Source organism: Rhineura floridana, chromosome 1 (genome assembly GCF_030035675.1).
Source record: "Rhineura floridana isolate rRhiFlo1 chromosome 1, rRhiFlo1.hap2, whole genome shotgun sequence".
NCBI classification, from domain to species: domain Eukaryota; kingdom Metazoa; phylum Chordata; class Lepidosauria; order Squamata; family Rhineuridae; genus Rhineura; species Rhineura floridana.
The window spans coordinates 61,980,486-62,007,357 of NC_084480.1; the positions used below are offsets into that span (position 1 = coordinate 61,980,486).

Genomic DNA, 26,872 nt, shown 5'->3' on the forward strand with positions numbered 1-26,872 from the left:
GGTAGGACCCCTTTGGCCCAAGTCGATCCCGTGTGGAACTTCACAACCACAATTCTTTGACATTTCTCATTTGAGAATGTAAGGAGATGTTCCATTTTATGGAACACCAACTCTGGAGCCAAGCAATTTTTAACCCATATACAAATGTAATCAATTAATTCAATATATAATTAATCAATTCAATTTTCTGTCAGTCCTAACAGAAAATACCCTAACAAAAGCAGCAGTAATTAGTATAACTACAACTGAAAGTGACTTCTGCCCACATCACATAGCAGTATTACATAAAGGTATATGTTAAAACTGTAGTGATGAAAAAGAAGGAGGTGTGCCACCAGTCCTTTTATGTGATATGGCAGCCTTTCCCAACCTTTAGATCCCCAGATCTTGCTGGACTACAACTCCCATCAGCTCCAGCCAGCATAGCCAACGACCAGGAATTATGGGAACTATAGTCCAGCAACATCTAGGGATCCAAAGGGTGGGAAAGGCTGTGATATGGTATCATGGGAGCCCTTAGAGTAACAGAGGGTGAAGCCCTGTACCAACCTCTGATGACAGCGTCTAGAAGGAAAGTGCTTTTGGGCAGAGAGGTTGAACTAGACAACTTTCTCTACCTTGATAAAAAAACACACAAAATAGTAGTAACTTGTATAAATAAAGAGCATAAATGGTTTTTCTGTAAATTTAATAGTGACTAATTTTAATGCATTACGTAACTAAATAGAAAATAAACGTCCATTAATTAAAAACTTATTTATATAATAACACCCTTGCTAATTTTTACATATGATATACATTCTTTCTGCATGTGTTATAAAAATAAAATGATTACCTAGAAGCATTTTTCTTTATTTTCTCATCAATGTCACCAAATATCTGCTGAAACTCCAGATCTCCAGGAAGTATATTTAACAAACAATCCAAGTTGGAAGAATCAAAAGAATATTCACCTCCCCACTCCATCTGCAAATACTAGATGAGAAAAAAATAGAAGATAATTGATTATGATTATATTCATTTTGATGACAAAAATTCTAAACAATAAGAAACAATGAAGCATACTAAAATATACAAGACCAGGATTAGTGGGCTCCTCCCTCCTTCAACAGTCATCTGCCTGCAGCTATTCTATCAAAATGCAGCAGCAGAAGAGAGATGGGAAGCAGGCCACTCTATCATCTCTGCTTAGAGATCAGCTACCTTAGGTTCCTTTGCTCATAGAAGCAAGAACACTAATATTGGTTTCTTACTGATCGTTGCTAAATTCCCCAAAGTAAACCAGGTAATCAGAGCCAATGTAATTCTGTCTGTAGCACAGAATCATCTCCCACAAAGATCCCATGGGTAGTATTACTAATTTTTTCCACATAGCTCTTCTGTTGCGGGTGGTTGCCGGTCAGCTCCAGGTGCTCTTGGATGAGACCGATTATCTGGATCCGTTTCAACCCGGTTTTAGGCCTGGTTTTGGCACTGAAACAGCCTTGGTCGCCCTGTATGATGACCTTTGTCGGGAGAGGGACAGAGGGAGTGTGACTCTGTTGATTCTCCTTGATCTCTCAGCGGCGTTTGATACCATCGACCATGGTATCCTTCTGGGGAGACTCGCAGAGTTGGGAGTTGGAGGCACTGCTTGGCAGTGGTTCCGCTCCTACTTGGCGGATCGTCACCAGAAGGTAGTACCTGGGGAACATTGCTCGACTCCTTGGACTCTCCATTGTGGAGTCCCTCAGGGGTCGGTTTTGTCCCCCATGCTTTTTAACATCTACATGCAGCCTCTGGGTGCCGTCATCAGGAGTTTTGGAGTGCGTTGCCACCAGTACGCTGATGACACGCAGCTCTATTTCTCCTTTTCATCTTCTACAGGTGAGTCTGTGGATGTGCTGAATCACTGCCTGACCGCGATAATGGACTGGATGAGAGCTAATAAACTGAGACTCAATCCAGACAAGACTGAGACACTGGTGGTGAATGCCTTCCCTGCCCAGATGGTGGATGCTTACCCTGTTCTAGATGGGGTTACACTCCCCTTGAAGGAACAGGTTCGTAGTCTTGGGGTTCTTTTTGATCCTTCCTTGTCTCTGGAGGCGCAAGTGGCCACGGTGGCAAGGAATGCATTCTACCACCTTCGGTTGCCCCTATCTGGACAGGGATGACCTCGCCTCAGTTGTTCATGCTCTGGTAACTTCTAGGTTGGATTACTGTAATGCGCTCTATGTAGGGCTGCCCTTGAAGACAGTTCGGAAGCTTCAGCTAGTGCAAAACGCAGCAGCCAGACTGCTGACGAGGACCAGCCGGTCAGTGCATATAACACCTGTTCTGGCCCGTTTGCACTGGCTACCTATTTGCTTCCGAGCCAGATTCAAGGTGCTGGTTTTGACCTATAAAGCCTTACACGGCGTGGGACCACAGTATCTTGTGGAACGCCTCTCCCGCTATGAACCGACCCGGTCACTTCGCTCAGCGTCTAAGGCCCTCCTCCGGGTACCAACCCATCGGGAAGCCCGGAGGACAGTTACTCGATCTAGGGCCTTTTCTGTAGTGGCCCCCGAATTGTGGAACAGCCTCCCCGAAGAAATACACCTGGCGCCGCTTCTATCTTTTCGGCGCCAGGTTAAGACCTGGCTATGCTCCCAGGCATTTTAAAGCGTTTAATGTTACAATTTTAAATCTCTTTGTTTCAGTTTATTTATTGTGCTATTTTGTATTTCTGTACTTTTAATCTTTTGTACACCGCCCAGAAAGCTATTCGCTATGGGCGGTTTAAAAATGAAATAAAATAAATAGTTAAATAAATATAGAAGAAACACATGTTGTGTGTACTTGCACATGAGCAAATCTGGTAGGAGAGGGCAGTGTCTGTCTTGTTACTGATCTCATGTAAGTTGTTCTGGAAGCCCTTTCAGCTAGAAGAGTGGGGGGGCAGGGAGGAATGCTTAAAACATATGAGCAAACTTATGTGCTGGCTCCATGTTTAATGGCTGTATTTCCCATCCAGGAGTCTTTACAATATATGTATTGTTTATTATTGTTTATAAAAATATTTGTATACCACCATTTCGTTAAAAACATCAAAGTGGTTTACAACATGTTTTAAACAACCTCCACCATAGAATTAAAAAAAACCCTTAAAAATACAATAAAAACAAATATCAATTGTTGCGAAAAAAGCATGTTCTTACTTGCCTGCATAAGCCTGGCGAAACAGAGAGGTTTTCAGCAGGAGCTTAAAAGTTAAAACAGAAGGCGCCTGTTCAATCTCTATTGGCAGAGCATTCCAGAGAATTGGGCTGATGACACTGAAGGCTCGATTTCCTGTTGATGTTAAATGACCCTCACCAACTTGGGGGATGACCAAAGCCACTCTTGCAGAATATTTCAGTAATCAAGCTGGGATATAAGGGTTCAGTTGGTCCCTAAGATTAAGTTTAGAGCTTTGTAAATTAACACAAGGTCCTTGAACCCGGTTCGGTAGCAGATGGGCAGCCAGTACAGATGTTTTAAAAGTGGTATTACATGCTGTCAGCCATATGCTCCCAACAGCAATCTGGCTGCCACATTTTGCACCAGCTGGAGCTTCCAAACCAGGGCCAAGGGCAGCCCCATATAGAGCACATTGCAGTAATCCAGCCTCAAGGTTACCAATGCATAGACTACAGAGGTCAGGCTATCCCTGTCCAGGAACGGCCATTGCTGAAGAACTAGACAAAGCTGGTAAAAGGCACTCCTAGCCACAGAGGTTACTTGGACCTCTAGTGACAAAGATGAGTGTGACCCCATCCAGAACAGATAACCTGCCTATCTCCTGAACATGGGAACCATCTACCCAAAGAGCCTCTGTCTTCCCAGGATTCAAGCATAGTTTACTGGCCCTCATCCAGTCCGCTACAGCATTCAGACACCGATCCAGAGCGTTCACAGCCTCTCCTGATTCAGATGTAATGAACAGAGCTGTGTGTCATCAGCATATTGCTAACATCTTGCTCCAAAACTCCTAATGACCACTCCCAACAGCTTCATATAGATGTTGAATAGCACTGGGGAGAGAATAGTACCCTACAGAACCCTACAGCACAAGTGCCAGGGCCCCCCGGAACACTCACTCAGTGTTACTCTCTGGACACCTGAAGGTAAGAGCAGAATCACCATAATACAATGCTTCAAATACTCATCCCACTGAGTTGGTCCAGGAGGATACCATGGTCAATGGTATCAAATGCTGCTGAGAGATTGAGCAGAAGAGACAGGGTCACATTCCCTGTCTCTCTCATAATAAAGGTCATCCATCAGGGCGACCAAGGCCGATTCTGTTCTGAAACCAGATATTAATCCTAATGTATAGAATATTATACATCCAGATATGAAGACCTCCTCAAGTCTAAAAGAGTTCAAAAGGGAAAAAGTTTTTCTGCTCCCCCCTCCTTTGTTCTGGACAGTCAGCCAGAGTACTCTTTGTTCCATAAACAAAGCTAATAACACACACCTGCCTCTGGTTAAGCTGACTAGTTGTTGATTAACGTGTTAGCTGTCCACCCCCACCCCCACCCCCACTGTCTCTAGCAGGCAGCATATAGGCAGCAGTTGTAGACAGCAGCTGACAAGGCAATGTCCTTGAGATTTTCCTATAAAAGAGATGATTCTCTGTAGTTTTATCAGCCTTTCAGACTGATCCAACATACTGCTATACTGCTAGCTGAAAGGTCCGAGGCTTGCCTCACACAAAGGTGCGATTATTCCATTTCTTTAAAGATAGAAATGTGTGGAAATGTACTAGCGTGTATGATGTTGATTCCTTGCAATATAGCTTCACAAATATTGCAATGTAATTTGTATAATGCCTAAGTCTGAATTAATAGCACATTATACTGTAAGATTTGTTAAATATATATTAAATATAGAAGCCTAATATTATATAAGCCAATACAGTAAGGCCTCGCTTACCGGCATTCTGCTAATGTGGCGGCTTTCGTTTTCCATTTTAAAGCCGATTTTTGCTCTTTTGTGACGTTTTGCAATGTTTCCGCATCATTTTCACTTGACGGCCCCATTATAGTCTATGGGTTCCGCTTTACGGTGATTTCCGCTTTACAGCGGGGGCCTGGTCCCTAACCCGCCATATAAGCGGGGCCCTACTGTATAAGACTGAGCTGTAATAAGTAAGAGAGCTACTGGCTAAGGCTACTGTAAGCCTTATGGATCCATTATGTGCTACAACCAGTCAGGACTTTGACTCTGACCTATATGATTTACTGGCTGAGGCCAGATATACGTGTACTTGTATGTATGAAATGAGGGTATAAAGAATAAATAAATATGATATGATTTATAAAGATGTCCCGCTGTTGAATTCCCATTCTTTTCCCTGAGATATCACTAAACCTTAGTATGGTCTTTGGTGGGATCTCAACCGTAGTTTGCTAAACAGACTTAACTGCTGGCAAAAACCGTGGAAGCTCAGGTGACCATGTTTGTCTGTGTAGACACAGACTAAGGGAGTATGCAAGAACCCTCAATCCTGTGTTTGTACAAGAAAGAGATGGTTCAAGGCCATTTCAAAACATAGATATTCGTTTTCAACAGTTCCAAATGCATGTAGTAGAATTTTTTTATTATTTACTTAGCACTTCACATTGAAATAAAAATGTGTCCAAATATAATCGTACAGTAAAAAGGCTATTCAATGAATATCAAAACTCAATCCCACAATAATCCATTTGTTCTTTAAGATCTGTCCCGGGAAAACTAGTAGAAAGTATTGTTCAAAAAAAATAAAATAACCAAGCACATAGAAGAACAAGCCTTGCTGAAGCAGAACCAGCATGTCTTCTGGAAGGATAAATCCTGTCTCACTAGCCTGAGTTATTTCAGAGTGCCAACAAGCATATAGATAGAGGTGATCTGGTCAACATAGTGAACTTGGACTTCCAAAAACGTATCTCACCAAAGACGCCTGAGTAGGGGTGTCATCTTCCAGGGTCTCAGGGCTGGGCCTGCTAATGGAATGGCTGAATTCAGCCTTTGCCTGAATTGGTCAGTGAAAGCAAGACCTAGCCATCAACAAACAGAAGATAATGACCCAATCCAGAATGATAAGCCAACTTCAGAAAAAACACCCCTGGCAATCCCTTCAAGAAAGCAGCTAGGGAAAAGGCCAGCTTCAGTTACAATAAATATTCTCTGCTTCCAGAAGAAGCACCCATCTTGTACAGCAGGCTAGAAACAGCCATAATTAACCTATAGAATAGAAATATCCACCCGCTGTCTGATATAAAGATGTCATGAAGCCTGTTCAGATTTGTTGTGACAATGTCTAGTGCTGCCTCCACCTTGCCTAGCTTGTTCCTAAGATACATCTAGTCTGTTATTGTTCTTGTATCCTGAGATATGCTTAGCTTGCTCCAGTTTTTGTATCCTGATTCAAGCCTAGAGTGTGGTGCTATATTCCTGTATTGACTACTGGAATAAAACTTCATAAAACCAAGTCTTCAAGTCTGCTTCTTGCTTGGAAGCTAGGACATTTACGTGCACAGAAAACAGTAGATCTAGCTGAAAGGATTGTTGCAGTGCATCACTAAGGGAACGTACTCCAAACAAAGTAAGAGACTGAAATTGTACTGCATAATCTTAGATGGTTCTAAAATCTCAGAAGGGGGAATGGCTGTGAGGGGGCATGGTGTGACTATTATGAAGGGACTCTGCAATTCTGAATTTACCACTACACTATTGCTCCTGAGTAAGCTTAGCAGTCATGGAATAAGAGGAGAGGTCCTATTGTGGATCAGGAATTGGCTAGGAAACAGAAAGCAGAGCAGGAACAAATGGACAGTTTTCCCAATGGAGGGATGTAGAACGTGGAGGCCCCCAAGGATCAGAATTGGGACCTGCACTTTTTAACTTCTCATAAATTATCTAGTTAGGGATGAGCAGTGAAGTGGCCAAGTTTTCTGATGATACAAATAGTTCAAGGTTGTTAAAAACAAAAGAGATTGTGAAGAGCTCCAAAAGGATCTCTCTAAACTGAGTGAATGGGTGGTAAAATTGCAAATGCAATTCAATGTAAACAAGGTTAAAGTTATGCATATTGGAGCAAAAACTCTTAATTTCATATCCACACTCATAGGGTCTGAACTGATAGTGACTGACCAGGAATGAGACCTTGAAATCCTAGTGGATAGATCAATGAAGATGTTAACCCAGCGTGCGGCAGTTGTGAGAAAGACAAATTCCATGCTACAGACCATTAAGAAATGTTTTGAAAATAAAATTGCCGATATCATAATGCCATTATATAAACCTATGGTGCTACTGCATTTGGAATACTTTGTACAACTCACCTCAACAAGGATATTGTAGAGCTGGAAAAGTTTCAGAAAAGGGCAACAAAAATGATCAGGGGAATGGATCAACTCCCCTTTGAGGATAGGCTGCAGAATTCGGGACTTTTTCATTTCGAGAAAAGGTGAGTAACAGGTGACATGACAGAAATGTATAAAGTTATGCATGGCATGAAGAAAGTAGAAACAGAAAAGTTTTTCTCCCTTTGTCTTAACACTAGAACTCAGGAATATCAAATGAAGCTGAATGTTGGAAGATTCATGTCAGACAAAAGAAAGTACTTCTTCATACAGCACATAGTTAAACTATGGAATTCACTCCCACAAGAGACAGCAATGGCCACCAACTTAGATAGCTTTAAAAGAGGATTAGACAAATTCATGGAGGAAAAGGCTATCAATGGCTACTAGCCATGATGGCTTTTCTCAGCCTCCATAGTTGTAGGCAGTATGTTTCTGAATACCAGTTGCTGGAAACCACAGGAGGGGAGGGTGTTCTTTGCACTAAAGTCCTGCTTGCGGGATTCCCACAGGCCACTGTGAGAAAAGGATGCTGGACTAGATGGACTATTGGTCTGATCGAGCAGGCTCTTCTTGTGTTCTTATGCTGGAGTAATCTTTTCTGTTTTGTTAACAACAGTGTTAGGTTTAGGCTCCTTTGAGGCAAGGGCGGGATATACATTTAGTAAATAAAATAAAAATATATAAATCTGCTAGGTTCACTAAATTGATAAGTAAATGATGTTCAATACATGCAGCTATATTAAGATAATTAAACATAGCCCTCTTGTATATCATCTCTTTGAAGTGTTCCTCAAAATTAGGAATGCCAGTTATATCTACATTTTCATAACAGTGAATGTTATTTATTTATTTGATTTGCATCCCACCATTTCTCCCAAAGCCCAGGGTGGCATGTGTGTACTGAAGTTAATAACTACTTTTCAAACAATCTGTAGATTCACAAATAAAGAAAAACAGTTATTTTTTTGTAATTTTGCGAAGTGCACTGCAGTGTATTGCACTTTAGCTAGGATCAAAATAATATCTGAAATAACATGTGAAGTATTCATTAAACCCCACAAGTGTGAAAATTACTCATCCAATTTTGTGGATGTGTCTCATACATATCCAGTTTTATGGATAAGTGTCTCAAACATGCAATTTCACATTTATAGGAGATGAAAATATTTACAGAAGAAATGGGGGGGGGGCTTCACACCTTCCCATTCAGAATCCAAAATGGTTATGGGGGAACAGACAGTGACACAATAAAATGTAAACCGGAAAAGCTACATAAAGAGCTACCAAATACAACAGTGAGAGGAGGATAATCAACTAAGCAACAGAATTTCCAAGGAAGTTTAGAACAGTCAACAAACCCCTTTTTAGAATGTTTAAATATGAGAACATTGGTCAGGGGTCTGATTACTTTTGCAAGGCACTGTGTATTAGAATGTTTAAATAAGTATTGCTCTAAGACAGCCTTTCCCAACCAGTGTGCCTCCAGATGTTGTTGGACCACAATTCCCATCTTTCCTGACCGTTGGCAATGCTGGCTGAGGCTGATGGGAGTTGTGGTCCAACAACATCTGGAGGCACACTGGTTGGGAAAGGCTGCTCTAAGACCTAAGCAGCATTAACTTCCTAATCACATTAGCAATTTTAAATAAGCAACAGAATCCTGTTCATTGGAGAAAGATGTGAAATATCTTGGGAATTCTTTAGGCATAATATATCCTTAAGAAATAATAAAGCCATGGTGCAGAGAGCCAGCCTCTCTGCATGCCTCCAGTTCACAGCCTTTCCTCCCACTCAACTCAAAACTCAAGCTTTTCTTAGCCTCAGGAAGGGGGGGGCTCCTGAAGAGTTTCAATAACAATAGGATCTCCCTGGCCCAGTGAATGGGCACTTGATAGGCCCATTAACTCACCTGGCCACTCCATTAGAGTAACAAAGGGAACTCATCTGACTCGCAGAGCGGGTTTTTCATCCCCAGGTGCAGGGTTCTAAATCGGGGGCTGGAAAGGGACTCATAGAAATCATCCATATTAACTCCAAACCCGTAACAATATCATACAGAACTGAGTTGAAAGATGAAAGTCTTCAGTAGATGCCAATAAGATAACAGAGATGGCACCTGTCTAATATTTAAGGGGAGGGAATTCCACAGGGTAAGTGCCACTACACTAAAGGCCGTTTCCTATGTTGTGCAGAACGGACCTCCTGATAAGATGGTATCTGTCAGACACTCTCACCTGCAGAGCGCAGTGATCTGCTGGGTATATAATGGATAAGACGGTCTTTCAGGTATCCCGGTCCCAAGCTGTACAGGGCTTTGTACACCAAAACCAGAACCTTGAAGTTAGCCTGGTAGCTAATAGGTAGCCAGTGCAATTCTTTCAGAAGTGGGGTGACATGCTGGCAATACCTGCCCAGTGAGCAGTATCGCTTTCGCATTTTGCACCAAATACAGCTTCCACATCAACCTCAAGGGTAGCCCCACATAGAACGCATTACAGTAATCCAGCCTGGAGGTTACCAGTGCATGGACAACAGTGGTCAGGCTATTCCGGTCTAGAAATAGCTGTACCTGTCTTACCAGCGGAAGTTGGTAAAAGGCACTCCTAGCCACTGAGGTTACCTGGGCTTCTAGTGACAAAGATGAATCAAGGAGCACCCCCAGACCACGGACCTGCTCTTTCAGAGGAAGTATGACCCCATCCAAAGCAGACAACTGACCAATTCTTCAAACTCGGGAACCACCAACTCACAGCGTCTCCGTCTTGCTAAGATTCAGACTCAGTTTATTGGCCCTCATCCAGCCTACCACCAAGTCCAGGCAGCAGTCCAGGGCTTGCACAGCCTCTCCCAATCCAGATGTTACAGAGAAATAGAGCTGAATACTTTTAGAAAGATCAAAGAGAAGGTTGAATACTTATGCAAGCAATGTATTTCAGTTTTTTATGTTTCTTACAAACATTTCCCAACATAAAACCAATGCCACCTTACAATAACTGATTTTAAGTGTCAGTGTTTCAAAATAAAATATCATACAGAACGAAATTACAACATGCCATCTGTAATTCAATAATATGAGAGCATTGGTCAGGGGTCTGATTACTTTTACAAGGCACTGTAAATATAGAAGCCTGATGTAAGAATGAGCTGTAATATATAAGAGTACCACTGGCTAATGCCACTGAATGCCATTATATGCGTATAACCAGTCAGGATTTTGACTCTGACCTATATGATTCTAATTTACTGCCTGTGGCCAGAGACTTATGTGTAACTTGTGTATGTAAAGAAATGCATAGTCAATAAAAAGCATAAAAATCCTTCTCCTGTTGAATTTCCATTATTTTTCCTTAGATATCCCTAAACCTTAGTATGGCCTTTGGTGGGACCTCGACCATAGTTCACCTAAACAGACTGAACTACTGGCAAAAACTATGGAAACTTTTGTCATATAAGTTGTCTGTGTAGATACCGACTAGGGTAGTACGCAAGAACCTTCAGTCCTTTGTTTGTACAAGAAAGAGATAGTTCAAGGCTACTTCACAGAGGCTACAAAATTTGGCAGCTTGCCTGCTGTAAGAAGAGTCTAACTCACCTGCTAGGTGAAACCAAGAAAGAAGGGTGGCTAAAGGCTGCAGATGACATGAAACATCTGTGTGCTCCACAACCACTCACCACGTGGCACAGGTACCACACCAGTGATTAGACATCATTTTCTAGTGCAAAAATAAAAACAGAACATGCAAAAATTCGAATTAAATAATTAACCACCCCAAATAACCCATATTCAACATGGACTATGAAACATTTGTGTGAATATAAAAATATTGCATTGGTTCTGGAAGGTGCACTTGGGCTTTGGGGGGCTTTCTGCTGATAAGAAAACATTCCATTTGTGTACAATATAAATTATAGTGTATTACTATGAAGTATAAAAAATACTTCATAAGTAACACTTCATTCAAGTGTTGGTAGACAGTGCTGGGAAGGAGTCAGTGGTCGTGGTGCACGTTGGCACCAACGACATGGGGAAATGCAGCCGTGAGGTCCTGGAAGCAAAATTTAGGTTGCTAGGTAGGATGCTGAAAGCCAGGACCTCCAAGGTGGCTTTCTCTGAAATGCTACCGGTTCCACGCGCAGGACCAGCCAGACAGGCCCAGCTTCGCAGTCTCAATGCGTGGATGAGACGATGGTGTTGGGTGGAAGGGTTTGGATTTGTTAGGCACTGGGGAACATTTTGGGACAAGCCGGGCCTGTACAAAAGGGACGGGCTCCACTTGAACCAGAATGGAACCAGACTGCTGGCACTTAAAATTAAAAAGGTGGCAGAGCAGCTTTTAAACTGACTGAGGGGGGAAACCCGACAGGAGCTGAGAAAGGTCCGGTTCGGAATAAACCTCCCCCCTGGGATAAAAACCAAAGAAATTATGAAATTTTAAAAGGGGTAGGCCTAGAAGTAGGCATTGTGAGAGCAGGGGCACAGGATATCAATTCAGAAGAGCAAAATTACCACAGGCCTAACCACAAGTGCCAAAGACACTTGAAGAGAAACACTGCTTACAAGTGCCTGTACGCTAATGCTAGGAGCCTGCGAACCAAGATGGGAGAACTGGAGTGCTTGGTCTTAGAGGAGAGCATTGATATAGTGAGCATAACGGAGACCTGGTGGAATGGAGAAAACCAGTGGGATACGGTTATCCCTGGATATAAACTATATCGGAAGGACAGAGAAGGACGTATTGGTGGCAGAGTCGCTCTATACGTGAAAGAAGGCATTGAATCCAGCAAGCTCGAAACCCCAAAAGAGGCAGACTCCTCCACAGAATCGTTGTGGGTGGTGATACCATGCCCCAGGAGGGACTTAATACTGGGAACGATCTATCGTCCCCCTGATCAAAATGCTCAGGGAGACCTTGAGATGAGATATGAAATTGAGGAAGCATCCAAACTAGGAAATGTGGTAGTAATGGGTGACTTCAACTACCCGGACATAGACTGGCCGCATATGTGTTCCAGTCATGACAAAGAAGCAAAGTTTCTAGATATTCTAAATGACTATTCCCTAGACCAGTTGGTCATAGAACCAACCAGAGGGACGGCAACCCTGGACTTAATCCTCAGTGGGGACCGGGACCTGGTGCGAGATGTAAGTGTTGCTATTAAATTAAACATACATGTAACTGGCCAATTGCCAAGAAAATCCAACACGGTCACATTTGACTTCAAAAGAGGAAACTTCACAAAAATGAGGGGATTGGTAAAAAGAAAGCTGAAAAACAAAGTCCAGAGGGTCACATCACTCGAAAATGCTTGGAAGTTGTTTAAAAACACTATATTAGAAGCTCAACTGGAGTGCATACCGCAGATCAGAAAAGGTACTGCCAGGGCCAAGAAGATGCCAGCATGGTTAACGAGCAAAGTCAAGGAAGCTCTTAGAGGCAAAAAGTCTTCCTTCAGAAAATGGAAGTCTTGTCCGAATGAAGAAAATAAAAAAGAACACAAACTCTGGCAAAAGAAATGCAAGAGGACAATAAGGGATGTTAAAAAAGAATTTGAGGAGCACATTGCTAAGAACATAAAAACCAACAACAAAAAATTCTATAAATACATTCAAAGCAGGAGACCATCTAGGGAGACAATTGGACCCTTGGATAATAAGGGAGTCAAAGGTGTCCTAAAGAACGATAAGGAGATTGCAGAGAACCTAAATGAATTCTTTGCATCTGTCTTCACAGTGGAAGATATAGGGCAGATCCCTGAACCTGAACTAACATTTGCAGGAAGGGATTCTGAGGAACTGAGACAAATAGTGGTAACGAGAGAGGAAGTTCTAAGCTTAATGGACAATATAAAAACTGACAAATCACCGGGCCCGGATGGCATCCACCCGAGAGTTCTCAAAGAACTCAAAGGTGAAATTGCTGATCTGCTAACTAAAATATGTAACTTGTCCCTTGGGTCCTCCTCCGTGCCTGAGGACTGGAAAGTGGCAAATGTAACGCCAATCTTCAAAAAGGGATCCAGAGGGGATCCCGGAAATTACAGGCCAGATAGCTTAACTTCTGTCCCTGGAAAACTGGTAGAAAGTATTATTAAAGCTAGATTAACTAAGCACATAGAAGAACAAGCCTTGCTGAAGCAGAGCCAGCATGGCTTCTGCAAGGGAAAGTCCTGTCTCAGTAACCTATTAGAATTCTTTGAGAGTGTCAACAAGCATATAGATAGAGGTGATCCAGTGGACATAGTGTACTTAGACTTTCAAAAAGCGTTTGACAAGGTACCTCACCAAAGGCTTCTGAGGAAGCTTAGCAGTCATGGAATAGGAGGAGAGGTCCTCTTGTGGATAAGGAATTGGTTAAGAAGCAGAAAGCAGAGAGTAGGAATAAACGGACAGTTCTCCCAATGGAGGGCTGTAGAAAGTGGAGTCCCTCAAGGATCGGCATTGGGACCTGTACTTTTCAACTTGTTCATTAATGACCTAGAATTAGGAGTGAGCAGTGAAGTGGCCAAGTTTGCTGACGACACTAAATTGTTCAGGGTTGTTAAAACAAAAAGGGATTGCGAAGAGCTCCAAAAAGACCTCTCCAAACTGAGTGAATGGGCGGAAAAATGGCAAATGCAATTCAATATAAACAAGTGTAAAATTATGCATATTGGAGCAAAAAATCTGAATTTCACATATATGCTCATGGGGTCTGAACTGGCGGTGACCGACCAGGAGAGAGACCTCGGGGTTGTAGTGGACAGCACGATGAAAATGTCGACCCAGTGTGCGGCAGCTGTGAAAAAGGCAAATTCCATGCTAGGGATAATTAGGAAAGGTATTGAAAATAAAACAGCCGATATCATAATGCCGTTGTATAAATCTATGGTGCGGCCGCATTTGGAATACTGTGTACAGTTCTGGTCGCCTCATCTCAAAAAGGATATTCTAGAGTTGGAAAAGGTTCAGAAGAGGGCAACCAGAATGATCAAGGGGATGGAGCGACTCCCTTACGAGGAAAGGTTGCAGCATTTGGGGCTTTTTAGTTTAGAGAAAAGGCGGGTCAGAGGAGACATGATAGAAGTGTATAAAATTATGCATGGCATTGAGAAAGTGGATAGAGAAAAGTTTTTCTCCCTCTCTCATAATACTAGAACTCGTGGACATTCAAAGAAGCTGAATGTTGGAAGATTCAGGACAGACAAAAGGAAGTACTTCTTTACTCAGCGCATAGTTAAACTATGGAATTTGCTCCCACAAGATGCAGTAATGGCCACCAGCTTGGACGGCTTTAAAAGAAGATTAGACAAATTCATGGAGGACAGGGCTATCAATGGCTACTAGCCATGATGGGTGTGCTCTGCCACCCTAGTCAGGGGCAGCATGCTTCTGAAAACCAGTTGCCGGAAGCCTCAGGAGGGGAGAGTGTTCTTGCACTTGGGTCCTGCTTGCGGGCTTCCCCCAGGCACCTGGTTGGCCACTGTGAGAACAGGATGCTGGACTAGATGGGCCACTGGCCTGATCCAGCAGGCTCTTCTTATGTTCTTATGTTCCCCTCACCCTCCTTCTGCTCCCCTCTTCCCCTTTCTCTTTCCCTCTACTCTCCCCTCCCCCTCCTCCTCCCCATGGTCAGTTTTACCTATCCTAGCCATGACTGCATGGGAATAAATCTCACCGAACTCAATAAGCATGCAAATGTTCAGACCTGCCTTTCCCCTCCTTCCTCTCTTCTCTCCCTTCCTCCTCCCTTCTTCCTCCCCTCCCCTCTTCCTTCTTCCTCCTCCCCTGACCACTCCAGCCCTCCCTCCGTCCCTGTCTCTTCTTCTCCTCCTCCCCCGGTCAGTTTTACATATGCTAAGCATGATTGCATGGGAGTAAATTCCATTGAGCTTAATAAGCATGCAAATTATCAGACCTGCCTTTCCCCTCCTTCCCCTCTTCTCTCCCTTCCTCCTCCCTTCTTCCTCTCCTCTCCTCTCCTCTCATCTCCCTTTTGCCTCCTCCCCTGCCCACTCCAGGCCTCGCTCCCAATGGTCAGTTTTACCTATCCTAAGCATGACTGCACAGGAGTTAATCCTACTGAACTCAATAAACATGCAAATCATCAAACCTGCCCTCATCCTCCCCCTCCTCCCCTGATGCATTCACTATAGCTGCCCAATTTCCCTGCTTTTAAAAGTTTGATAGAAATATCTGTTGGCTATAGGTACATTCTTAAACCACAAGGTTTTTTGCCTATTAATGAATAAATAATTTAGGTATCTGAAACATCTGGCTATCTGAATGTTTAACATATACTAGTAACCTTTGCCACCCTGGGCTCCTGCTGGGAGGAAGGGCAGGATATAAATCAGATAATAAATAAATACATAAATAAACGAACATATATTCATTATTTGAAGAATGGTATTACTCTTATAATTTGTCCTTGTTTGCATAACTTTTTGGGGGTCGGATAATTTTTTTCCTGGAATTCTGAAATAGTCCAGAATAGTCAGGAAAGACTAAGGTTGGTGAAGGAGAATGGGGCAGATTTTCACCTAAATCTTATCCACAAACTAATTTGGCAGTGGATATAAAGATTTGGATATTCAAAACCTGTGGCAGAATTTTGGCAGGGAATCACTAAAATGCTTGTGGACGATGTAGGTGGAGATGATCAAACTTCAACTGAGTATGGAGGATGGTGCCAAAATTTGGTTTACCAATCCTTCCAATTATATTATAAAACCTTATCCCTTTAGTACACTATTAAGGACCATCAAGGACAATACAGTAACAGGGTATTAGGCTACAGGTATGGCATTAACAGATGCAGCAATTTATTTATTAAAAGATTTATATCATGCCTTATGGCAAATGCCCTCACAAGACAGAATACAGAAATCATAATACATAAAAATAACAGTGTAAAACAATTAAAATCCTTACAATAAGTCATAAAATAACAAACAAAAACAGACAGCAATTGATAAAAAACAATGAAAAATGGATTGAAACAAATGTTTTATATTTATTAAATTATTATTGACTCATAATTTGTGTAAATTATTCAGGCTAGATATTATCAATACACAATTGTTGTTATATGCCTTCAAGTCGATTACAACTTATGGTGACCCTATATATATATATATATATATATATATATATAAAACACCCAGTTAGCTCTGCCTCATAGACACAGGGCATGTCTTCTGGTCAGGGACTTACTGGAAGGATACAGGTTTGAACAGTGTCTCTCAACCGTCACTCACAATGGACTCTCAGCTTATAAACACAATAATATTACATTCATAGCCATTCTTATTTTTATATTTACACAACATTTTAAAAAGTATTCTACCTCAGACTTTTTTTGAATATATCCCCTGCTCAGATAATTTGGACAGAGGAGGGTTGTGCAGTTCCACAATCTAGGCTACAGCTATTTGGAGGACAAATTATTCTGCAAAATTATTGGAGCTTGTTTGTGCAACTTAAAGCCAACTCTCACTACATTTGTCTCTAAGGGGGCAAGGCTTTTACAATTAGGTACAAATCACTTTTTTAAAAAAAGTTTTAATAGGGACAGACTCAGGTCACTGCTTCAGAACGGATGTGTGCTCAATTCTGCAAGTTCACACCTGATGGGACAAGCATTTATTTTATATTCAGGAACATGAAGCAAAGTATAAAAAGTAAAGCGAGAATCAGCCCATATTCCATTGCATTGTCCAAAGGGCTTTTGAAAGGTACCTCTTCTGCAAATCAGATCTAATAATATGTACCAATTGACATTTACACCTTGTTCCCACCTAAAGGTTTACATCAACTTTCAGTATTTTTAAAGTGACAAAAGGTAACATAGGAGGCTGAATTAGTTTTACATATCTAAATCTATCTTAACTACTCTTCTCTACAAACAGGACAACTCTGTGACAGGATATGAGAAACCCAATCAAAATAAAGCATTATGTCTTTGTCCACAATCTCAGGAATGTTGGTTAAAAAAAGGCTTGGCAGGTTATAATTCACTGAAGAGCAGGGATGCCAATAGGCTTTTCTGGGACCAGTATAATGTATGTGGATTGGGGCCCATGCGACACTCACAAAAGACAAATTTGCACACACACTTTATGTCACACGCAAATGTGTTTTCTTTTGCAGTTGGCGGAGAGGAGTGCCCAAAACTAAAGCAGGGGTCACACACAAGTAATAAGATGCCTGACAGAATATCAACAGGTGAAGTTTTCCCCTTAATAGTAGTTCCATACTAGAAAAGGCTCACTCTGTTTAATATCTGCCTGCCACATAGCTGTTAAAGGTATGAAACCATGGCTCTCCTTCAATGCCAGCTTTAATCCATGCAAAGAACTCAAATTTCATGAGTTGTAAATGAGTTATGTTACTGTAGGTTTTTCATCTTGCTGATCTTAAGCTAACAATGCTACATTCAGTGCAAAACCTGGCATAATATTGTTGTGAGTCTGGGGGTAGGAATGGATGATCCCTGATTTCCAGCCTCTGATTTGGAATCCTGTGCCTTGGGGTGAGAGGCTGGCTCTGATGGTCAGATGAGTTTCTTTTGTTAAGCTAACAGAGTGGCCAGTTTGCTAATGGGTCTTCCAGGTGCCCAGCAACTGGTGAATGGGCCAGGAAGACCCTTTTGTCATTGAAACTCTTCAGCAGAGCTTTCCCCCCCCCCCCGGGGCCCAGGAGAGGCTTGTGTTTTTAGTTGTGTCTGGAGAAAGGCTGGGAACTGGAGGCAGGCAGAGAGGCTATCTCTCTGCACCATGGCTTTAGAATGCCTCCCGTGACACTGATGGGAAAGCTGGACATTGGACTGCTGATGCCTTGAACCCCTCCATCCTAACCTCAGGTTGGAATGTCATAAAGACACCACAGTCTCCGCTGACCTTCTTCCCAAGGAAACCAAGCCCAGGGCGAGCGCAGGGACCCCCTGAAATCTCACTGCTTGGAGATTGGGAAGGTGCGCAACACAACAATATTTTAGATAGAGGGGGTCAAAAGTGTTTTAAGATTTACAGCAATTCTTTTCAGATGCTTCTGCTTGGATAAATTCAAGATTGACATAGTTAAAAAGCAAGCAATGTATTCATTTGTTGTGGTTATTTATTAATGTTTCATTATAACTATAGCAAGTTTTTTTCCCTCATCATGTTTGAGCAAACAGGATTTGAAATTCCCACTCAGGCATGAAGCTCAATTGGTAACCCTGGGCCATTCACTATCTCTTACCCTAACCTACCTTGTTGTGAGGATAAAATGGAAAGGGGGAGAACCATGTACATCACCTTGATCTCTTCAAGAACATAAGAAGAGCCTGCTGGATCAGGCCAATACTCCATCTAGTCAAGCAGACGCCTATGTGAAGTCCACAAGCAGGACCTGAGCACAGAGCACTCCCTCCTCCTACGGTTTCCAGCAACTGATATTCAGAAGCGTACTGCCTCCGACAATAGAGATAAAGCATAGCCATCATGGCTAGTAGCCACTGATATCCTTATCATCCATGAATTTGCCTAATCCTTTTTTAAAGCCATCTAAGTTGGTAGCCATCACTGCATCTTGTGGGAGCGAATTCCATAGTTTAACTATGCACTGTGTGAAGAAATACTTTTTTGTCTATCCTGAATCCTCCAACATTCAGCTTTATTTGATATCTACAAGTTCTAGTGTATGGGAGAGGGAGAAATTTTCTCTATCCACTTTCCCCATGCCATCATGCATAGTATTATAAACTTCTATCATGTCATCACTACAGTGCATATACATCAAAGCCATTTTCTCTATCAGATTACCTTCAAAGCTTCTAAAAACAACTATCTGTCTCTAACCTGATTTATTAACAATATCGTCAACAAACTACTTTATTGCCAAGTATGATCATACTAAACTAAAGCTACCAAACCAAACATCCTAACCACACCAAATACACAATATGAAGCTCTGCTATATATAAAATAATCCCTGATATTTTTAAAAGGGTGTGCTTAAAATCTGTATCTTAAGCTGTCATATTCTTCATAAACCTGAGAGTTTTTTGTTGTTATGTGCCTTCAAGTCGATTACGACTTATGGCGACCCTATGAATCAGTGACCTCCAAGAGCATCTGTCATGAACCACCCTGTTCAGATCTCATAAGTTCAGGTCTGTGGCTTCCTTTGTGGAATCAATCCATCTCTTGTTTGGCCTTCCTTTTTTTCTACTTCCTTCTGCTTTTCCCAGCATTATTGTCTTTTCTAGAGAACCATGTCTTCTCACTATGTGTCCAAAGTATGATAACCTGTTTCATCATTTTAGCTTCTAGTGACAGTTCTGGTTTGATTTGTTTTAACATCCAGTTATTTGTCTTTTTTGCAGTCCATGGTATCCTCAAAGCTCTACTCCAACACCACATTTCAAATGAGTTGATTTTTCTCTTATCCACTTTTTTCACTGTCCAACTTTCACATCTATACACAGGGCCGGTTCTAAAGGGTGGCCAGGTGGGGCACTGGCCCGACGGCCCCTGGAGCTACAGGGGGCCCCTCAGCCATCCCTCCGCTCCCCTTCCACGATCTGCAGCACCCCCACACACCCCCACCGACCTGTCTGCTGTCTTTTACCATTGCCCTTAACGAAGTTGGCGGCCATGGTTTCCCTAAGGTACTGAAGGCCCTGCCGCCATCTTAGTTGATGGCAGAGATGTGTGCACGTAGGGCAATGGTAAAAGACAGCAGATAGGTAGGCGGGGGCCGCGTGTGTGTGTGAGCGAGCGGGGCCCAGGGCAAGCTGATGCCCAAGGGTCTTGGCATGCCTGGAGCCAGTCCTGTCTATACATAGAGATCGGGAATACCACAGTCTGAATGATCCTGACTTTGGTGTTCAGTGATACATCTTTGCATTTGAGGACCTTTTCTAGTTCTCTCATAGCTGCTGTCCCCAGTCCTAGCCTTCTTCTGATTTCTTGACTATTGTCTCCATTTTGGTTAATGACTGTGCCAAGGTATTGATAATCCTTGACATGTTCAATGTCCTCATTGTCAACTGTAAAGTTCCGTAAATCTTCTGTTGTCATTACTTTAGTCTTCTTGACGTTCAGCTGTAGTCCTGCTTTTGTGTTTTCCTCTTTAACTTTCAACAGCATTCGTTTTAAATCATTACTGGTTTCTGCTAGTAGTATGGTATCGTCTGCGTATCTTAAATTATTGATATTTCTCCCTCCAATTTTAACACCTCCATCTTCATCCAATCCCGCTTTCCATATGATATGTTCTGCATATAGATTAAATAAATTGGGTGATAAAATACACCCATCTCACACCCTTTTCTATCGGGAACCAATTGTTTTCTCCATATTCTGTCCTTACAGTAGCCTCTTGTGCAGAATATAGGTTGCGCATCAGGACAATCAGATGCTGTGGCACCCCCATTTCTTTTAAAGCATTCCATAGTTTTTCATGATCTACACAGTCAAAGGCTTTGCTGTAATCTATAAAGCACAGGGTGATTTTCTGTCAGGCCCAGGATGAGACTCAGGAACCAGACCAGGGGTTGTAAGTAATTCAGTTTTTATTAGAGTAATGTCCAAACAAAGACTGCGTCTTCTCATGAAGCAGTACAGAAATACAGGTCCTGCGGCACTGAGAGAAAGTTGACAGAGCAAGGAGCTGCTTCCCGCCTGTTCTTTAAGAAGGGGCCAAACGGGCGCGCAACCTTTCGCTCCTCCTTAACTGCCCCTCAGGTACTACCCGCCTTCCCCCCCTTCTCTCTTGTCTTTTCAGATGTCTTCTTGTGCGCGGCGAAGGGGGAAGCATCGGCCCCTCCTCTTCTGAAGTTTCTGATTCCAGTATGGGGGATGGGGGGGGCTGATGGTAAACTGCCTCGTGGCTTTTCTGCCTTGGGCAACCCTCCCTCTTCTCCCTCCTGTTCTGAGCTTCGGAGAAGTGGAGGTGTGGGAATGTCCAGGGGCGATTCTGAAACTCCAAAGCTCTCAGGTTCTCCGTTGCTAAGCAACCCTATCTCTGGCATTTCCTCTGTTTCGTCTTCGCTCCACTCGGGCGAAGTTGCTCCCCCTCCTCCCTGCCATCCGTGTAAATCCTCTTCTTCCAACCCCCCGGGACCCCAACTCTGCCTCCCGAAATTCCTTGCTCCGTTCCATTATCCAATGTATGTTTGCAATATGATCTCTGGTACCTCTTCCCTTTCTAAATCCAGCTTGGATGTCTGGCATTTCTCGCTCCATATATGATAAAAGCCTTTGTTGTAGAATCTTGAGCATTACTTTACTTGCATGGGATATTAAGGCAATAGTTCGATAATTACTGCATTCCCTGGGATCCCCTTTCTTTGAAATTGGGATATATATTGAACGCTTCCAGTCTGTGGGCCATTGTTTAGTTTTCCGTATTTCTTGACAGATTTTTGTCAAACTTTGGACAGATTCAGTTCAGTAGCTTGTAGCAACTGTATTGGTATGCCATCTGTTCCTGATGCTTTGTTTCTTCCAAGTAAGAGCAGCTTTTACCTCACATTCTAAAATTTCTGATTCTTCATCATATGGTTCCTCCATGAATGAATCTGTCATCCTGGCATCTCTTTTATAGAGTTCTTCAGTGTATTGCTTCCATCTTCATTTCATCTCAGTCAGTCAGTGTGTTCCCCTGTTGATTATTCAACATCCCTACTCGTGGTTTAAATTTCCCCAAAGTACTTCTTCTAAATCAAATGGCTACTACTGCTGCTCACAAGTGCAATCATAAATCCAATAAGATAAAAGGACTTGTGATGAACTCAGGGGTCAAGTAGGTGGCCCTGAGTCTGAGCTTTTATTTCTTAAAAAAAGTCTCTAGTTTTTCTAGAAACAACGTTATTGAGCAAAATGTGCAGGAACCCTTCTAAGTAGGGTTATCAGATCTCCTGTTTTTGCCTGGAAACACCGGTTTTTGAGGGTCATCTCCAGGTCTCTGAGTGAGTCACCCCAAATTCCAGCCTCTTAGCTTTCATTAAAAAAAAATTCTAGGTGGTCTGGTTCAAGAGATATACACCAAAATATCAGCTGCTGCCACCCCACAACTTCTGTAGTTCTAATCCCCACCCTTTTAGGTTTTTAGCCAATAAGCAAAGTCAGGGTCATGATTGACGAGGGATTTGTTGACCTCCAGGCAACAGCTAAAACCCCTTGCAAGTTCTGAAAACAGCTTCCTTTTCCTGCTTGTCTGCACATCACGAATTCAGTAAATTTGTACTTTCAGCAGCATCAAAAGTACAGTAGGGCTCCACTTTTCGGCGTTCCGATAATATGGTGGTGCCAGCAGGGTGATCAGATGTAGTGTGGGGAGCTCCAGCCACTGCGCTCCAGCTGACAACTATCAGCTGTAGCATGCAAGCTCCCCGCGCTCCAGCTGATCAACTGTAGCGTGCGATCAGCTGTAGTGTGGGCAGCTCGCGCACTCCAGCTGATCACATGCTATAGCTGACAGGGATCAGCTGTAGCACGTGAGCTCCCCGCGCTCCAGCTGATCGCGCACTCCAGCTGATCGTGCACTCCAGCTGATCAGCTGTAGCGTGCGAACAGCTGGAGCGCAGGGAGCTTGCACGCTACAGCTCATCGCACGCTCCAGCTGACAGGGATCAGCCGTAGCACGCGAGCTCCCTGTGCTACAGCTGATCCCAGTCAGCTGGAGTGCAGCGGCTGGAGCTCCCCACGCTACAGCTGATCACTTGATCAGCTGTAGGGCGGGAAGCTCCTGTGCTACAGCTGAGTAGGGCCCCACTTTCCAGCAGTTTTTCCTTTTCAGCGGGGGCCTGGAATGGAACCTGCCATATGAGTGGGGCCCTACTGTACTTACTCTGTGCAGATCTAGAACAGAAGATCACAGCAGGATCTTGGTAGGCATGCACAGCAAACAATTTCAGTTGTGATTATAATAAAAGTATACATACACATTTTTAATTACTTGCAAAAACAGCATATTCTACCTTTTATTTTCAAATAATTTTTGAACAGAAATTTGAAAAAGTGTACATGCTGTAATTTATGATGCCATTACAGTGTGTTATGCTTTTCTAATTATAAGGAGTCAAACAAGTTTAAATTTTCCTGAACTGTTGAAGAGGGCAGTTTATTTGTCTAATTCATTGCCTGCTTGAAAACCTTCCCAATATGAAGCTTTAATCCTATACTCACTTTTCTGGGAGGAAAGCTGCTGTGCTAATCCCACATGCCACTGAATTCAATAGGACTTACTTTTGAGTAGAGATGGTTAGGACCGCACTGTAAATCAATGGGACTTTTGAGTGAACATTGCAAAGAACTGTGTTGTAATTCTTTCTCTCCCCCTCCAAACCTTATTTTGAAGCCATTAGGCAGGGCTCAGTTAAGTGTCACTGCTTTAATTTGATAGGAAACTAATACTGATTTTAAAAAAAAAAATCTGCAATGACCAACTGGTATTGACAATGCACCCCATATAATAGTTTATGTATGTTTACATCTCCAGTGTGTATATGGAATCTTTCAAACAATCCAGTGAGGTAGGGTTGGAAACTAAGGCAACAAGGAATAAATCCATTTAAAATCCAATAACCAAAAAACAAGTATAAAACAGTTGCAAAACATCTTAAAACAACATGATTCTGAATTTTGGGTTGGGTGAGTGAAGTTCCTTATCACATGAGGTTGCAGTCCTGTGCACACTTCACTGTTTGAGCAAGCCCCACTGAATACACTGGAATTGTAACTCTTTAAAATAGTAATAAAAATACGACTACTTTGTACATTATAATCATAAGGAGTCACGCTTATATTTGATTCATATTTATAAAGAATTGCCTATAATCATACAAACTAAGTAGCTTGATTTTATAAATGTATTCTTTTGCATAGGAAAAATCTGAAGAAATGAAGGGTCCCAATGCTGTACCAGTGGGATTCTGCTGGCACAATGTGACTTCTGTTTCTTCTCCTCCCCCTACATGACCCCAAAAATATGCTCCCAACCCTATGGAGCTGATTTTGAGAGCATGTGAAGGGCTGGCGTGTACAGAAAAATAGATCCACTGCGCACACGGAAATTCACTGTGCCCACAGAGCTACAGCATTGAATGAATACAGTCTCAAGTTTCTACATGTGCTCCTGAACTCCTAAGCCATTCCTACCAATTCTTCTTGCAGACCCTTGTGCCTCCTCCATTCAAGAAGCTGATATGGAAAAATTAGAGACTCTTTGGCAGCCTCTTGTGCAGCACGGGAAACCACAGCCACAATAGAGAATCCAGAGAATCCCACTGCACATGCATAAGCAGTTGTATGTGCTCAGAAGCGTCTTTAGATTCCAGTTCAGTTTTCTTCTTTGGTCCTTTACTGTTGAACATTATGTTCTACCATTCAGATTCATGAATATTTGTGTTCCAAATCCTTCACAAAATGCATAAGTAGAAAAAGAAAATGTATTACAATTTCCTTCCCTTTTTAATCATTAGTTTCATTTTCTTTTACATACAACTGCCAGCTCTAGGAATGTTACAGAAGGAAAGTATACTATGGGTTTATATCAACTCACAACTACTGAAATTCACTTTTTAAAACTAAGACTATATTTCTTAGTGTTTGAAAACCCAACTGTAATTCACTTTTACTGCATTCATTGCTTAACATGTCTGAATAAATCTAGCATTTAAAATCTATCAACTTGGGCATCACGATCTTAACCATAAATAATAGAGTGTCAATGTCAATTTTGCTATCTCATACTCGCTTCCCTTCACTCTATCTGATTTTAATAATCCTTGTCGACACAAACTGTCCAGATTACCTTCTTGACACAGGTGCTTGCAAGGAGACAGAATCTCACCTTTCATTTAGTAACTACAAAAGAAAGCTGTCCAGCTGGACAAATATTATTTCCAGTCTTGACAACTTCTATAGGAAGTCATGTCTTTTAATTTTAAACCAAGGGTGCCAAGGAGTTTCATATAAACTGCTAATTTAATGTAGGATTCATGGAATTAGCAGGTAAATAACTGAGACTGCATATTCAGAGGGAGTTTACCATTGCCTTCCTCTGAGGCTGAGAGGCAGTGACTGGCCCGAGGTCACCCAGTAAGCTTCATGGCTGTGTGGGGATTCGAACCCTGGTCTCCCAGGTTGTAGTCCAACACCTTAACCACTACACCACACTGGCTCTCCATTCTCTAATTGAAATCCATAGAATTACCAGCTCTTGAAAATCAACGTTCTGATACCTGGATAGAGCCTGGGGCGCCAAAAAGCAAGGGTTGGGGCAGCTCATAGAAAACTTTCTATTCATGTCAGTTGTACAGCCATTGCATGCTATTCCAAGTCCTCTGCCATCAAGTAATACTATCCACACATGATGCCAGGTACCACAAATCAACTACACAATCCAGAGTACAACTGTGTCACAACACAAAGCAAAAGCTGCCCTGGGCTCCTGCTGGGAGGAAGGGAGGGATATAAATCAAATAATAAATAAATAAAAGCTAAATATGCAGTTAGGGAAGATTAACTGAAATGGGTGACACCAACCATATGTATCAAGACTTTTAAAACTAGCGTTATTTATGTATCTTTGCATTTTTTTAAAAAAAATCCTGTTGACTGGACTGGCTATAGGATAACTGCCCTAGGGCTTCATGCAGCTTTTCCCAAGTGTTGATACTACTGGGATATTTGCATCCATTATTTTTTTAAATAACACCCATATTTATGAAGAAGGGCTCAAGTCCATGAAAACGTATGACATAATAAAAATAAACTTTAAAGTGCTACAAGCCTGTTTTTTATGAAGTGTCATGATACATGACCACAATACATCTCAAGCACTTTATTGTTCAGCCCACTTGTTTCTAACTTCTGCCTATTGACATGTTTACCCATACTTTGAAGAAAAAGGCCTTCAGCATAATCCTGTTTTCCCAAGTTTTGTAAGCTTCCCCAATGGACATACAAGCACATACAATGGACATACAATAATTCACCAATACAGTAGGGCTCTGCTTTATGGCGCTTCACTTTATGCACTTCGCTAATGTGGCCGTCTCAATTAGACACAATTAGACTAAAGCCCCACTCATATGGTGCTTGTTCCGCTTTTACGGCGGTTTTCAGGCGGCGCGCACCATTCTATTCCATGAGTTCCGCTTTTCAGCGGTTTTCGCTTTTCGGCGGGGGTCTGGAACATAACCCACCATATGAGTGGGGCCCTACTGTACTGTGACCCTAAAAGCTATCTTTTTATCAAAATATAAAAAAATCAATAAGAATATCATACAGAAGAGTCTCAGCACTGAAAGTATTTTGCCTTAGGTTTCATACCTAAAAGTGCAAGGGTTACATCTAATTGTGACCCTCTGCTCAGTGAAGCTCTTTGACCTATAAGAGGCTTTGTTAACAGAATAGAGAGGGAAGCATTTTTTTCCGATTGCCTCTCCCTTCTGCAGACTTCCAAACCTGCTCCACAGGGTTGAAGAACTCTCCAGAACTGCATGGGAAGCAGCACAAGGGGCTGCAGGAGAATGGGGGGA

At 42.3% G+C, this 26,872-nt stretch overlaps 1 protein-coding gene across 3 annotated transcripts in view; it reads right to left on the reverse strand.

Moving 5' to 3' along the window:
* The window catches only part of KIAA0825 (KIAA0825 ortholog), a 413,025-nt gene that overhangs the window by 354,449 nt on the left and 31,704 nt on the right, over positions 1-26,872 (reverse strand). For all 3 annotated transcript variants that reach the window (XM_061622304.1, XM_061622313.1, XM_061622323.1), the window contains exon 2: positions 836-975. In XM_061622304.1, the coding sequence (XP_061478288.1) occupies positions 836-975 (140 nt within the window). The remainder of the gene's footprint in view (positions 1-835; positions 976-26,872) is intronic.